The sequence below is a fragment of the Primulina tabacum genome, chromosome 16, assembly GCF_025594145.1.
Source record: "Primulina tabacum isolate GXHZ01 chromosome 16, ASM2559414v2, whole genome shotgun sequence".
NCBI classification, from domain to species: Eukaryota; Viridiplantae; Streptophyta; class Magnoliopsida; order Lamiales; family Gesneriaceae; genus Primulina; species Primulina tabacum.
Window position 1 is genome coordinate 31118078 of NC_134565.1, and position 16032 is coordinate 31134109.

Consider the following 16032-nt stretch of genomic DNA (forward strand, 5'->3'; position numbering starts at 1 on the left):
CCACAGACAGATGGTCAGTCAGAAAGAACCATTCAAACACTTGAAGACGGGTTACGAGCAGTAATGATGGATTTCAAAGGTGGTTGGCTAGAGTCATCTGTCTGTGGGTGATAGGCAGGAACCATTCAAACGCTTGAAGACGGGTTACGAGCAGTAGTGATGGATTTCAAAGGTGGTTGGCTAGAATCACTGTCTTTGGTTGAATTCTCTTACAATAATAGTTTTCAGGCAACAATCGGACCATTTGAAGCTTTGTATGGAAGAAAGTGCAGATCGTCGATATGTTGGGAAGATGTAGTGAAAGATAAAGTTGAATTGATCAAGAAAAGGATGAAAGCAGCCCAAGATCGACAAGCCAATTATGCTAATAAAAGGCGTAGACCTTTAGATTCCAAGTGGGCGATTATGTTTTCTTGAAAGTATCACCATTTCGGGGTACTATGAGATTTGGACATAAAGGGAAGTTAGCTCCACGTTATATTGGTCCGTATGTGATTGTTGAGAGGATTGGCACATTGGGGTATCGTTTGGATTTGCCGCAGAGTTTGTCTTTGATACATAATGTGTTTCATGTATCTATGTTGCGGAAGTATGAGCCAGATCCGTCTCATATCTTGAATGTCGAAGATGTGGAGTTGGACAGTTCTCTTAGCTATGTTGAACATCCAGTGCAAATTTTGGACCGCAAGGAAAGACAGCTTAGGAGCAAGACGATTCCACTAGTTTTGGTACAGTGGAGTAGATATGGAAGAGAAGAATCTACATGGGAATTAGAGGCAAAGATACAACAAGAATGGCCTCATTTGTTTGAGAATGTAATGAATTACGCGATGTATTTTGAATTTCCTATATATTATCAGTCGTAATATTGTGGATATCAGTGTTATGTTTGTTAGATTTCGAGAACGAAATCTTTTATTAGTGGAGGAGAATTTGAGGCCCAATATCATTAGCCCAGCCCATTTTTCAGATTTTTATTTAAATTACCCAAACCCATTTGATACAAGAAATCTGAATCGCTCATTTCCAGAAATCCCTTCTCTTCCATTCCAGCAACCCGTCGTTCTCATCTTTCTGCATCAACCGCGTAGCGCCGCCCTCGGTCGGAGAAGTAGCCCAGCAACTTAGCAACTTTCTTCCTCCTTTCTATTAGAGTATTTCCTGCCATGAATTGGAAGTTATCGAGTTCGATCGGTTTGATTTCCAGCAACTGTGCGTGAGCTTCGATTCGGATTTAGGTAAGGTTTTGGCTTCGATTCTTGGTTGTTTTTGGTGGATTAGTTTGAATAAGTGTAGTATTAAGCTTTTCCCTTAATTTCCAGCTCGTTTTTCAGATCGTGAACAGTGTTTCCGACGACATTTCCGGCGAGCCATTTTCGCAAGATCACCGTTGTGTATTTAAGCTTCGTTTCTTGAGGTATTAAGTTTGAATTCAGATTTTATAAGGGTTTTATAGGTTGTCCGGAATTTGATTTTAATCCGCTCCGATATAAATTGTTTTAGTCAGTTGGGATGCGTTATATTGAAGTGTATATCGAATTAATTTATATTGTAGGTTATAACGTTGGACAAGTTCATCCGATATTTCTTAAGATTTTCTGTGGTATTGTAAGCTATAGTTGAGATACGCTCAAACCTATATCATTATGATGCTTATATTGGCGTGAGAATATTCGGTGAATGTTGTTTGCTATTATGTGCTTTGAATGTTTATTCTGATGCATTCATGTATAAATTGTATTGGCATAACATATTGAGCCTTGACTCCTTTGACGGCTATTTATGTTGATTCTGTTGAGATATATTGAGTCATCAGAGGGACGAGTGGGTAAGGATTAGCCACATTCCCAGATGACAGTAGGGACTAGCGACTTAGCTACTCGCATTCCCAATGCTATGTGCATGGACGAGCGGCGATTTGATGCTGTATTCCAAGCACGGGTGGCCACTGTTACTGTTGACGATGCTATTCGTTTGGACTCCATTTCGTATCCGTTATTCCATTGTTATCATTCATGCATCGCATAGCATTGCATTTACTTGGTATTATTACATGTCTTTTATATATGTCGTGATTTTACTGGTTTATCGTACTGGGATCCGACCTCTGTTTTCTTTTGATGTTGTGGTTGTTTTTGATGCCATAGCAGGTCATTCCAGGGGTTTTGACGTGTCTTGTGGAGCGTCAGCGAGTGGTATGGTTATGTTTTTATGTTGTTTGGAATTTATTTGTGGTATGTTGTGTCTAGTCCTGGCCAGTGCAGCTGTAAGATGTTTGTTTGGTTGATTGTGAACCTGTTCTTATTTTCGAGCGTATATTGTTGTTGTGTTTTGAAATTTTTGGGATATCCTATTTACGGGGAGATCATGCCGAAATTTCTGTAGGCCCGAATGAACATTTTAAACTCGTTTTCACTGTTTACATCAATTAATCCTTGTTGTTTGGTAATTAAATATTAATTAAGAGCACGGATCCTAACAATAATGGCAAGATGTGTTTTCCATCTTAAATGGCATTTTCCATGCATGTTCTGGTCACATTCTAGTACTGAAATTAGGCGCAAGTGTTCAATATACAACGGGCACCAATTATCATGAATCCATGAGACGAGACAGTGAACCACTTCAATGGGCGATTAAATGGCTCGTGTTGAACAACAATTTAAGTTAAAGATCACATTACACCACACAAGAAATGATGAAAAATATATTCCAGAAGCCAAGTATCAGGCCTTGCGAACAATTTGTCGTCGTTCTCGAGAGTATTCAACTTCCTCTCTTTGATGCATGATTAACAAAGCTCTTCTCACCTGACATAAACACCAATCATGCAAAGTCTCGTCAAAATAATTTCGCCTTCTGAACCGTAAATTAAGAGCAGCATAATAAGTTTCTACTCGTATTAAAGTATTTATCCTTACTATGGATTCATTCATGCCCATCCTGGCAAGTTCGTCAATCAAACGTCTTTCTGATAGACGCATTCCTATTCCCATTCTTCTCTTTATCTGAGTTTCAGCTTGCTGTTCATTATAAAGAGTTAGCATGGATAGTCTACTTCGAGACTGTAGACAAGACTAATCAAACGGAATGATCTCACCTTTATCTCATTTGCTAGCTCGGGAGTTAAATTAATATGTTGATTAACACCGGAACGTGCTGCATCTATCGTAGAGTTGTTGAAGAGTCTGATAGCTTCATGAACGTGCTCATCAGTGGCAACATCTGACCTGATTATCAGAAAAATAATTCTGTAAACAACAGCGAACTCAGAGTAAAAGACCAAACGACAAGAATAATATCACAAACCGCCCATGAAGAAAAAAAGAAATAAAACATAACTTCAATGCCACAGACCTGTTCCATTTCAAAATTGTGTACACATAATTGATGGAACTATCTTGTATACGATCAAATATGAAAGGACTCGACCTGTTTGCAATGTGTCTCTTTACTTCTCAATTATTTGTTTAATTCCCATGTTAGAAACCTTTCAGAATTGCCTTTTCTAGCCATAATAAGCAGCAAACTCTGCATATTGATGTGTCATTTTTCGAGGGCAATTAGCAAGACGTTGGTTCTAAATATTCTTGAAATTTTCGTTAAGGTCATTGTTCAATCAACAATAAATTTCCAAACACGCAAATACACCACTTCAATGTAAGAACAATAAGAAAATGCAGTCACTTTTGTCAAGGCAAGATACCCCGACAATTTTAAATCATGGTTCGTTTGAAATAAACAAATGTTTACTCTGTTACTCAACAATATAAAAGTTGGATTGTCTGCATATATCATAAAAGAAATCTGATAAACCCTACCCTTGAGCTCTTACTATCCTGTTAATGTAGAATAGATAATAACAAAAACAACTTTTAAAAGCAAAGGGAATCATTACAATATTATACTGTGGATATGCTACAGGTAACAACTTACAGTGTCATTCTAGCACTTGCTTCACTCAACCTCACAATAGCTTCCAACTGTCTGACTGTAATTGGTATTACAGCTGCTTCCCCAGTTTCATTTGCTTGCCGTCTCATGTCCTAGAAGAATAAAAATATCAAATGGAGCAGAAGAAACTAATCTGATCAAAAGAACATTTGCATCATTAACGGACATGAAATTTCTAGCATTGATCCAAAAACAGGAATTCTCAACACTGATACTGTACCCATTAAAATACTGTGGTTCCTCAATGAAACAAATTGATTGCCAGGAGGAATATCTAAAATTTTAACATTTTGCATTACCCCATGGATCTTTCACCTATTACCTCACATGGACTACAGAAATCAGTTACAGTTTAAGTTACTAAGTCATGTTTATTCTTGATTTTGCATAGAGTCCACTGCTCTTCTTAGAATCTAGAATCAAGTGTAAAGGTGAAATGCACATGCACAGATACTTCACGAGATAATAAATTTTTCAACCTTGCATCTGAGACTTTTATAACTGGCTCAATCTATTGCAGACACAATAATCCACCTGTACTTTTGCAGTAGGAAACGCAGGAGATGAAACCAACTCAATACAAGAGATATTACCATTAAAGCATAAAAATACGCGACAAATAACTTGAGAGTTTCAAGTGGTAAGAACTCAAAAGATTCAGACAATATTTCGCCATTTAATGCATCATCTTAGGCTATCTCTGATTTATTGGTTGACAAGTACCTGTCTAATGTTTACGTATCTTTCTTGCAACAAAGAGGCAGCAGATTCTGAGAGGCGAGGATGGCACTCGGTTCGAGCATAGTGAATGTACCTGCACTAAACAACTAAATACTTCAGCAAAGGAATCAACAACTGTTGTTCAACCATTATTAACATTGAAAGATGTTTTAATCAAAAGTAAAGACCTCTTCAGCCAGTTATCCTCCTTCGAAGTCCTTGAGTCAGTTGAGGCCGCATCAGCAGATGCATGGACTTTTATGACGTGACTGGCAATATTCTGCAAATGCATCAAATTAGATTCAGCATCGTCACCTTGCACATCCGCTATTTCAGAGTATATTCTCTTAGAGCAGCAAATACATAATTATAAAGAAAAAACATTTCCATCAATTTGGAGTATGCCATCATGTTAGTCGAAGAAATACGACCTGACTCGTTAAGAAAAGATAACGAGTGTATACATGCCTGTAGAGAAGACACCAAACTTTGAATTTGTTCCAACTGTAATTAATACTTTTGTACCTTGTCTTGAGAGTACATTCGGATATCTTTCACGATAAAAATCATATCAAATCTTGAAAGGATTGTGGTCTGCAAATCAATGTTGTCTTGTGCAGTCTGAAAAGAAAATGGTTGCTAGTTAATCTCTTTAGCGAAATAATCTATAAATTGATATGAAGTAAGCACTTATAGAACTGAAAGTAACGTGCCTTCAGATCATCATATCTCCCAGATGGAGGATTGGCCGCAGCAAGCACAGAGGTTCTCGAATTGAGAACAGTCGTTATTCCTGCTTTAGCAATGGAAATAGTCTGCTGCTCCATTGCTTCATGAATGGCAACCCTGCATAACAAATATAGTTTTCCTAAGAACTCCAATTGTAACCAGTAAAATGGCAATTCTTATGTCAATAAAATTATACTGGCATCACCTGTCTTCTGCCCTCATTTTGTCGAATTCATCGATGCAAACAACACCCCCATCAGCCAAGACCATTGCACCTCCTTCCAAATAAAATTCCCTCTGCATATTTTGGTAAATATCATGACAAACATTGTATGAAGCACAAAGAAAATGCATGCTAAATCAAAATTAATCCATAGATGCTTAGCACCTTGTAAACAATAGACCAGAGTGAAAACTTACTGAGCTATTGTCACGAATAACAGAAGCAGTAAGACCAGCAGCAGATGATCCCTTTCCAGAAGTATATACAGCCACCGGAGCTGTCTTCTCAACAAACTTGAGAAACTACACAGTAAAAGTGTGTATCTTTTTAAACCGTATTATCAGAAATTTAATGTAGCATAAAGAAAAATTCCCTAATTTTACATGCCGTACTCTTATTTAAGATGTACCAGCCATGATGGGAAAGGTTTCGCATATGTGGTAAATACATGATAAATTGTCGTAACCTGTGATTTGGCAGTGGATGGATCCCCCAAAAGTAACACATTGATGTCACCTCTCAGTTTTACACCGTCAGGCAAAATCTGCATCAGCAAAGGCGTGATTTTCAAGAAATTGAACAAACAAAATACTATAAATACTGTAGTTAGTCACAAGGCGCTTTGAGACACATGGGTGGGTGCACTGAAGACTAGTCCCTAGTAATATTCTAGGATTTGGATGTGTGAAAACAGTTCATTTGCACAGTATCCAATATAAACCACAAAAAATATTGATCGAAAATAAAACAAACATATATTTAACATAGAAACAAATATAGAGTTACATTGTATTTCATTTTAAAATAACAATCCTACATTAAAGGCACGTACAAATACACCTCGTACATTCAACCGTGCCAAGGAGCGGATTTCACCAAAGAGTCACACCCACACATAAGGGCAGAGCCCTGTCATGCCCAAGATGCAATGCAGGTGAATTTTTAGCAACTATAATTAACACAAATGACCAGTTTATTGCATACCTTCCTTGAACCTCCAAACAAAAGGCAGGCAACAGCCTTCTTCACATCACTATGACCAAATATGGATGGAGCAATCTTAGAGCAAATTTTATCGTATGCATTTTTATCCGACGAAAATTTTTTGAATTCGTCAATCTGAAAGAGTGAGATGTGAAGACGAGTTTATTTACCAGCAGATATTAAACATTATTCTGAATTATGTAACTCTAGCTATTAAAAATCTATACATTCGATAACTTAAATGAAGAAAAACTATGACAATGATTGTTACCTCCTCTCGAGTGAATTTAGTCGGACCTCGGGAATTAGCCTCACCTGTTTCCTCTAGGCCAACCACCCGGATATAGGGCTGCCTAATTGCAACTGCACCTTTGTGGCTGCAAAAAAATTCTGAACACGTCACATAATGAAGATAGATATTTTCGATTCTTTTTCACCTAAGTACAGATTTCTTACGAAGCAGACGAGTTGGCAGCTTGAAAGATACTGTAAATTCCTATAATGGTCAACCTTGTCCCAGGAACAATTGTTTGCACTAGATGCCGATCAACAGATAAAAGAATGTTCCTTGGCAACTCTCCAGTGGGCACATCCTTGGATTTAAATAAAAAAAACCAACATAACCAATAGAGTTTATAAGATAATATCAACTCTTAAGAACACCAATGACAGAGGCCATATTAGTTTATCTCTAATAGAATAAAGCAAATACCTCAGGATTTTCCTGCAATTTTAGTGTCTGTTGATCCACGTACTTGCTTTTATCTGAAAGCACGATCCAGGGATCAAGTGGGCATGGTTCTTCCCCAGCCTGAGAAATGACAGCAATCGCATGTCATTCTAACTAAATCAGGCAGAATTTGAAAGGGTGTTCATATAAATGTTCATGTCAACAACCTGAGGGATGTGATCACAAGATCTAGGCACAATAGCTCCACCAAGACCGGGACGGCATGGAACAAGCTTGACATTCTTACAGTTCTTGCACAACAACGTCACGTATGTTGCTTTTGCCTTGGTTCTTGATGCTGCAATAACAATCCCAGACACCTTAACCAGTTTTGAAATATATTGTGCCTGCATGTCATCATACCAAAAGACACCGCTAATTTCATTAAAATGCACACTCTCAGCAGATTTAAGGCAACAAAATGCGCAAATCAACTAACCCCCATTGATCTCATTGATAGAGGATCCTGATCTGATCTCAACAATACTTGCACTTCCCCAGTCCTCGGTTCTTCCATTTCACCAGTTTCTCCAGCAACCCTTGATTTAAGACCTGCCAGTACTTCTGCTGCTGCACTTTCGAACTGTTTCATATTCAGAAACAAACAAGTAGGCATGCTTAGTATATCAATCAAGTGAGTTTTAACCACATACATTATAGGCATCATTAACGATTAGAGAAATATATTACGACTTAAGCTTACAGTGACAAATCAAGAAAATTTGTCCGTGGGATATAATCATGCTTTGATAAAAGATATATATTCAATCAATATTATTGTAAAAACAGCAAACATTTTTTTCGATTTATTTCAAAGTAAGAGTCAGTCTAATGAAGCAATATGAAACATACATTGACATCGTGGTGTCATGTTCTAGAGTGATCCCGTGAAGTTCTACATTTTAAATAGCTTCAAGTGCATCCCTTTTAATTTAAAAAAAGGTCTCGTAAAAAAATTTCCACGTACAAGTGTTACATGGATTCGTGGTTTTATTGGTTTCACTGCAGTATTTTGAGGAGCCAGAGTACTATAATTCAACATTTCAGATATAGCTTAGCCAGGAAACATACCACCAATATATAATGCTAAAAACCTACAGTCGTGTGTAAACAAATCTTACTATTCAGGACGCAACAAAAAATTCAGAATGTCAATGGGCCTAACCCCCCAATGGCCATAATGTAGTTTTGCCTCCGCACAACAATCTGCACTAATTCTTTAACTAGAAGAGATTAAATTATACCCAATTTCACTCCACAACCAAGCTCTACAGAAGAAGAAATCGTAGAATGCGGATCTTGCACACTTACTAGGGGAAGGTACTCAGCAGGATTCTGACGAAGGAATTGGGGAAGGGTTTGATCGGGATCGTAAGAGATGAGGTCAGCGAGATTGACGAGCAGATATTCAGGGTTGGACAATAGGACTTCTCTGTAAGGGAAAACATTAGGCTGGCTCTTGCGCTGGAAATTCCTGATGAATTCCTTGAATCGCTGAAGCACCGCGTGCCGATTGACCGTGTCCGAATCACCTCCACCACCGCGGGGGAACTGGGCCTGGTCGCTGTAGTATATCCCTCCCTCGTCCCAGCCAGACATCTCTTCTCTGTTGGTGTGTGTTTTCTCTATGTATATGAAAATGGAGACGGCGAGTGAAGGAAGGAAAAGGATTGGGAAAGTAACTCCTAAGTAGCTGTTTCTGGCGGGAGATATTTGGCGGGAAATTTAACCACGTGACGAGCACGTGTGAGATACATTGAGAGTATATATATATTTGGTAGGAAAATTTATATATACTAGTTACTGTACATGCGTGTGTATACAAATTTTTTTATCAATATCGATAGGATTGATCCGTCTCACAGATCCATCTCATAAAAGACCTACTCTTTAAGTAATTATATTTGGTGTCCACGTTAGACAATTAATAGCGTTCATCTTAATTAATTGTATAAATTTATAAATGATAATATAGACATAGAGACTTTTTTTTAGTAAATTTCAAATGAGACTTTCTCAAATATCTATATCCGTGAGATGAATAATGAAAAATAATAATAATTTTTATATAAAAGGAAAAACTTTGCATTGTTTGGATCAGATCGAAAATATATATCACAAAATTGATTCATAAAATGATGTCATAAAAATTCGTGAGATAAGTCAACTATGTTTATATTTAAAATTAAAAGTAATATTTTGAATTTTAAAAATTAAATTTAACATTCTCTGCGGCTTGAATTTAACGATAACCATCACCTGAATCCTTTTTTTTTCATTTTCAAAGATTTCAGAAGAATTTTTTGGAAATATTTCAGAAAACTCTATTTCCTAGCATGAGATCGAGTTCTATATACGGTAGGTCTCTTGTGAGACGGTATCGCGAATTTTTATCTCTGAGACGGGTCAGCTCTACTGATATTCACAATAAAAAGTAATACTCTTAGCATATAAAGTAATAATTTTTCATGGATGGCCTAAATTTGAGATCTGTCTCACAAAATACGACCCGTAGGATTGTCGCACACAATGTGGATTTTGTAGACACCGCATTCTGCCGAGGGGAGCATTTATAAAGATGCCCAAAAAAATTGGCAAACAGCCTAAACGAAGATTAACGGGAAATTTTTTCACATGTTTTTCAAAAATAACAGAAAATCCGTGGAATCCTTTTTAAAATAAAAAATGCATTGTAAGGTTATTTTTAAAATTAAGAATAATATTACCATTCTCATTTATTTTTAGTTTAAAATTTAATATAATATTTAAATTTTTCTTTGCTAAGTAAAATTTATTTAACATACTTAAAAATTATATTAATTTTTTTCGAAAATAAGATTAAATTAATTTAAATAAAGTAGTTTTATAATATGTAATTATTTATCTAATTATATTAAAAAGAATTATTAATAAATATATGGTGGGGTCATCTTAGTCAATACAATCCAAATAACATAATTAGTTCAAAATTTTTAAAATCCTACTAAACATCAAATAATTTATCACTTTTTATTATTCGTACGAGATGTGACGCACCAGCGCGCCTAGCTCTGTCCAATGCATCATCTTGACAACATTTTCCAAATAAATTTGGTCCTAAAAGATTAATAATTGTCAAAGACCGCATCGGGCCGGGTGCGTGTGCGTGTTTCACCGAGACACAGCCTATTAGCGTCTTTCCCCTTCTAAAAACTTCTGGTACCCCTTGGGACCCAAACCCGTAACTCAAACTTGAAGATTATAAGGAAGACCCAACTTATCTCATTTTCTGATGTAGGACAAATCCCACTTCCTTTTCTTTTCAACAATCTTCTTAATTCATTTATCCAACACATCATACATAAAAAATAAAAATAAAAAACATTTTCGGTGTAATATAAAACGAGCTGGATGTTAATATCGTGGCTAGTGTATGAGTGGCGAACAAAATTAGACAAGTATATCTGAAAATAATAAAAATAAAAATTTATACAGTTCCTCTGTTATGCAGCAATTAAGTTGATTTTCACACAAAGCATCAAACTACCAACAGTTCAAACATCAAAATCATCAGTCACACAAATGACAATATGAATAATACACACATTCATTCATTTACAATGCTCCATGGCCTTCTCTTCCTAAAGACCTGCCATTTGCTTGCAGATTCAACACAGACAACATCTTTACGACTTCTTGCATCGATGTTCTGCTTCTTGTGCATAGTAAAGCAACTTCAAGAATCGACCCCATCTCTTCTTGGGACGAGGTGGAAGGGGCGATTCCACTATTTTTAGTCATTTCCCTTATGAGAACCTCTCTAGGAGTGCTCTGCATACTTAAACTGGCGGTATTTGCCAATAGACCGTCGCTCAGCACATGAAGAACTAGCTCCCCGAAGTTGATTATGTCCTTTTGTAGCTCATCTGTCATGGATGTGTTTAATTCACCGACACCTGCACGATTAATGTTTTTGATTTAATCGATACAGATTGCAGACCAAACTAGAGAAATCTATGCATTCGTCGTCAGAAAACAGAGTTTTTACATTTCAAGTAAATGAATAAATATGCCTTCAGATTGGACTATATAAGCTACTTAAAATGATCACATTATGTCACAATATTTCAACTCCTGCTAAATATACACATAGATAGCAGATCTTTTTGGTAGAAGGGAGGCATATCCAATATTTGTTTGCTGTATGTTTCCGAATATTGAACATGGAAGTATGAGCATGCATGTACCTGTTTCTTTTCTAGTCTTTTCTGGCAGTAGACTACCACTCGATTGAATGAATGAGGTGAGCCCATATTCAGCCAAATGGGGTTCCATATTTTCGTCAAAATGCACGCTACTCGCCTTCAAATTGCCATGAGGAATTGCTGGATAACACTCACGATGGAGGAAATGTAGTGCCCTTGCAACTCCAACTATTATTTTACACTTAGTTTCCCAATCTCTCCTCACCCGAATCTTTTCTGCTAAATCATTATTAGGCAGGTAATCATACAAAAGATAAGCGAACTCGTCATTGTAGCAAATCCCAAGCAATCTTGTCAAGTTCTTGTGCCTTGAATTACCAATCCTAATCAAGTGCTCTACAGCATTTTTCTTCTCTTTTGGCTCCCATGAAATCTTCTTTACTGAAACCGTGATTCCTGTGGGTAAAACGACTTTTCTGATTGAATCGGGCAATGTGTGCACTGCCTCCTCCCCAGCTTCATTTACACTGAAGCTTTTCAAAACATCTTTTGCCGTAAACCGAGGAAGCCCATCAAAAGCGACCATTTTCCACTGACCTTCACTTCTTTTCTTGAAGTATAATATCCCGAACACTGCAGCCATGATTAATAAAACCGAGACAGCGCAAATGATAAGAATCCAGGCTACCTTTTGTGCTCTTTTGCTTCCTACTTGTAGTCCATTTGAAATCCCCTTTTCACGATTGCAACGTCTCAGAGGTTCCCCACAGAGCTTTGAATTACCAAGAAACGCACTAATATCCATGGACTTGAACTTCGATTGTGTAGGGATTGAGCCCGATATATCATTATATGATACATTCAGCAGTTCCAAGCTTGAAGAGGTCCCAAACTCGATCGGGATTGGACCGGTGAAATTATTGTGTGACAGGTCTAATACACTGATAACGGGAAGTCTAGCTAACTCCACAGGTATTGAGCCGGCCAAGTTATTATCAGCCAAATCTATCCTCAAAAGTTCCTTACAATAGGATACACTTTCTGGGATTTTTCCTGATAAATTGTTCATTCTAAATTCAAGAACAGACAAGGATTTGCAATCCTCAAACGAAGGAAGATTGCCTGATATCCCGCAAGAACTCGCAGAGAAGTTTTGAAGAAGTGGCAAAGACCATGCTCTAACCGGTATAGTGCCTCCAAGAAAGGGATTATCAGATAAATTGAGAAACTCGAGCTTTAGAGCTTGATCAATATCAGTTGGAATCCCTCCTGTGAACCTGTTCCTAGACAAATCCACATATGACATGTTCTGAAATTTTCCGAATTGCAGTGATATTTTACCTGAGAATAAATTATCTTCGAGCCTAAGGCGAACCAGAGAAGAACAATTGGAGAGCGACGGAGACAGCCCACCAGTAAAATTGTTTGAAAACAGGATTAACTTGAGCAACTCTGCTCCATAACATATATAAGGTGGTATGCTACCAACAAAATAATTTGTTGAAGCATCCACGTGTTTAAGCTTCGAGTATCTTCCCAAGTCAAACGGGAGTGACCCTGTAAAGTAATTGTTCCATATAAGCAATGTATCCAAATTTGGAAGCTGAGCAATACCTTCAGGAACTTTGCCACTTAAGTCATTGTACATCAAACTCAACAACCTAAGATTCTTCAGCTCTGAAAAACTGTCTGGAATTGGACCAGAAAGAAGGTTGTCAGATAGATCCAAGCTTTTGAGTGCCAAGATTTTGCTGAATTCTGATGGGATTTTCCCAGTAAGCTGATTTTTGAACAGAAAGAGTGATTCAAGATTGGTGAGATTGTTGAGTTGGTTTGGTATAATGCCTGAAAGATTAGCATCTGCAATGTCAAGATACCGAAGTTCACTCATGTTACCAAATTCCCATGGAATCCCACCTTCATATGAGTTGTACCCAATCTCCATATGCGACAATCTTTGCAGTTTCCCCAACTCAGGCGGCACACCGCCACTTAGAAAATTTCCTGCTAAATGGATGAATTCAAGACTCTGAAATGAGCCATATTCAAATGGGATTTGCCCACTGAAGTAACTCCCTGCAAAATTCACCACTTTGAGAAATTCCAGCTGAGAAACTTCCGTGGGCAAAGGCCCTGAGAAGCTGTTGCTGAAGGCATCAAGAACAACAAGATTTTGCAGATTCGAAATCCCACCCGGAAACCGGCCAGAAAAATTGTTCCTGCTGATGTCCAACAACCTCAGGCTTGTGAGATTGAAAATCCCAGTCGGAAGTTGATTCGAGAAGGAATTGTGCCCGAGGTTGAGCTCAACAAGATCAAGAAAAAGAGCGAACTGTTTCCCCGACAATGAACCTCCAAGATTCTTCATTGACAGGTCTAAACCAATGATTTTCGAAGAATTCTCATTGCATTTAACTCCAGTCCAAGAACATGCATAAATTTGAGTCGAGGGCTGAATCCCATCAGGTAAAAACCAATCATTCAAACTGTCGGAGCCATCCAAAAGCTCGGATTGTAAGCTCAAGAGAGCGTCCGTGAGAGGATCAAAAGCTAGTATTGGCACCATAAACAGCAAAGAAACTATTACAAGATTGAAGCTTATGGGATGAAGAATCTCCATGGGAACTTGCATAGAGGAAAGATATGGTGGCTCACTCCAAGAGACCCCAGGGACTAGAGAAAAAAAGTTGTATAAAAAAATCAAATCTTTATGCATATTTTTTTCCACAAAAAGAATGCGTCCGTTAATTATTTAGAAGTTCACGGTGTGGGAATTGATGCATAGTCGTCCGTGGCCGGAACGGCGATTTTACGATTATCGCGGTCGTTGCGAAACATTTATGAACTTTTTCAAATTCTTCCTAATTTTTCCAAATTATATAAATATTTCTATTTTTATTATTTAGAAGTTCACGGTGTGGGAATTGATGCATAGTCATCCGTGACCGGAACGGCGATTTTACGATTATTGCGGTCGTTGCGAAACATTTATGAACTTTTTTCAAATTCTTCCTAATTTTTCCAAATTATATAAATATTTCTATTTTTATTATTTAGAAGTTCACGGTGTGGGAATTGATGCATAGTCGTCCGTGATCGGAACGGCGATTTTACGATTATTGCGGTCGTTGCGAAACATTTATGAACTTTTTTCAAATTCTTCCTAATTTTTCCAAATTATATAAATATTTCTATTTTTATTATTTAGAAGTTCACGGTGTGGGAATTGATGCATAGTCGTCCGTGACCGGAACGACGATTTTACGATTATCGCGGTCGTTGCGAAACATTTATGAACTTTTTTCAAATTCTTCCTAATTTTTCCAAATTATATAAATATTTCTATTTTTATTATAAAAATATTTCGCAATGATAACCATTACCATTATCAATAAAACGGGAAAAATAGCTTCCTCCGAAGTTCTCCGAACCATGATGCTTAGGGACTAGGTAAAGATTTGAAGAAAAAATGGATTGATATTTAGTGATTTAGTTGAAATGAGAATATGATTGGATTTGCTTTAGGGAGCAACATGGGCCATCTCATTATTTTATTAATTTAATTTTAATACTATTTACCATTATGGAGAATATAAGGCCATATATTATCTTTCCCAAAAACTGTTGTGAGACGGAATTACGGATCAATTTCGTGGGTTGAATATCTTATTTAGGTCATTCGTGAAAAATTATTACTTTTTATGCTAAGAGTATTACTTTTATTGATAATATCGGTAATGTTGATCCGTCTCACAGATAAAGATTCGTGAGACCGTCTCACAAGAAACATACCCATTAACTTTGGAGCATCTCCCCTTTTTTTCTTGCATTAAACAAGAACAAGCTAGTTAATTCAAAGTGGGATTTAACTATTTAAGCCATCTTTTTATCATTTTCTCATCAACCCATTCCTTTATCCATACCTAATGATACAAAAACAGTGGAAAACAGTCACATTGTATTGGAAAGTGATTCAATAAACAAAGATAATATATTAGAGAAAATTAAGATATTTTTCTTGTACGTTTGTCTCGTTATGATTTAAATTATCTATGTTATTAAAACTTGACGATTTAGGTCATCTTTCAGTAGGGTGTTGACGTTCATCAAACATGTGAGCACCATGTTTTGACACCACGTTTGTACCATGTCGACGTCACATATTAATGTTAGTCAGAAATAGGACCAAAGTTGCACAAAAGAAGACAGAGTGAACTCAAATTTGAACTTGACAATATAAATTACTAAAATAAAAATCAGAGAAATATAGAGAAATAAAATTGTAAATGTTTCGATATTTTATTTGAATAATGTGTTTTTTATATAATAACAATAATATTTAACAAAATGACTTTTGTTTGACAATGAATTTGAAATCCAATCTTTCAATCAATTTTTAACTTTTGTTTGATCTTTATTTTCCTATATATTTGAAAATCATTTTGCAATGCAATTTTTCAATTTTTGACTTTTGTTTGAGGATGAATTTGAAATCCAAACATGTTATT

General features: G+C 36.7%; 3 protein-coding genes across 4 annotated transcripts; 1 reads left to right on the forward strand and 2 right to left on the reverse strand.

The window, feature by feature from the left end:
• The first annotated feature begins 440 nt into the window (after positions 1 to 440).
• LOC142528493 (uncharacterized) lies at positions 441 to 1424 on the forward strand. Its single transcript, XM_075633540.1, has 2 exons — positions 441 to 815; positions 1323 to 1424. Exons 1-2 carry the CDS (start codon positions 441 to 443, stop codon positions 1422 to 1424), a joined length of 477 nt encoding a protein of 158 aa, XP_075489655.1.
• A 1072-nt stretch (positions 1425 to 2496) lies between these two features.
• On the reverse strand, positions 2497 to 9014 carry LOC142529887 (DNA replication licensing factor MCM5). 2 transcript variants are annotated; one of them, XM_075635579.1, is made up of 18 exons: positions 8652 to 9013; positions 7780 to 7923; positions 7508 to 7687; positions 7323 to 7421; positions 7067 to 7203; positions 6882 to 6987; positions 6611 to 6745; positions 6093 to 6170; positions 5824 to 5928; positions 5609 to 5700; positions 5388 to 5520; positions 5200 to 5295; positions 4863 to 4954; positions 4678 to 4768; positions 3937 to 4046; positions 3101 to 3230; positions 2922 to 3023; positions 2497 to 2810 (listed from the first exon to the last, which is right to left on the reverse strand). In XM_075635579.1, the coding sequence occupies exons 1-18, from the start codon at positions 8937 to 8939 to the stop codon at positions 2727 to 2729; spliced, it is 2202 nt and encodes a 733-aa protein (XP_075491694.1). In that variant the 5' UTR covers positions 8940 to 9013; the 3' UTR covers positions 2497 to 2726. The 2 variants fall into 2 exon arrangements, 1 of the variants encoding a protein (XP_075491694.1); XR_012815979.1 differs by lacking the exons at positions 2497 to 2810; positions 2922 to 3023 and having other exon boundaries at positions 3111 to 3230; positions 4678 to 4773; positions 8652 to 9014.
• Positions 9015 to 10780: 1766 nt separating this feature from the next.
• LOC142529558 (uncharacterized) lies at positions 10781 to 14326 on the reverse strand. The gene is made up of 2 exons (XM_075635109.1): positions 11567 to 14326; positions 10781 to 11275 (listed from the first exon to the last, which is right to left on the reverse strand). The coding sequence occupies exons 1-2, from the start codon at positions 14238 to 14240 to the stop codon at positions 10935 to 10937; spliced, it is 3015 nt and encodes a 1004-aa protein (XP_075491224.1). The 5' UTR covers positions 14241 to 14326; the 3' UTR covers positions 10781 to 10934.
• Between the last annotated feature and the right edge of the window lie 1706 nt (positions 14327 to 16032).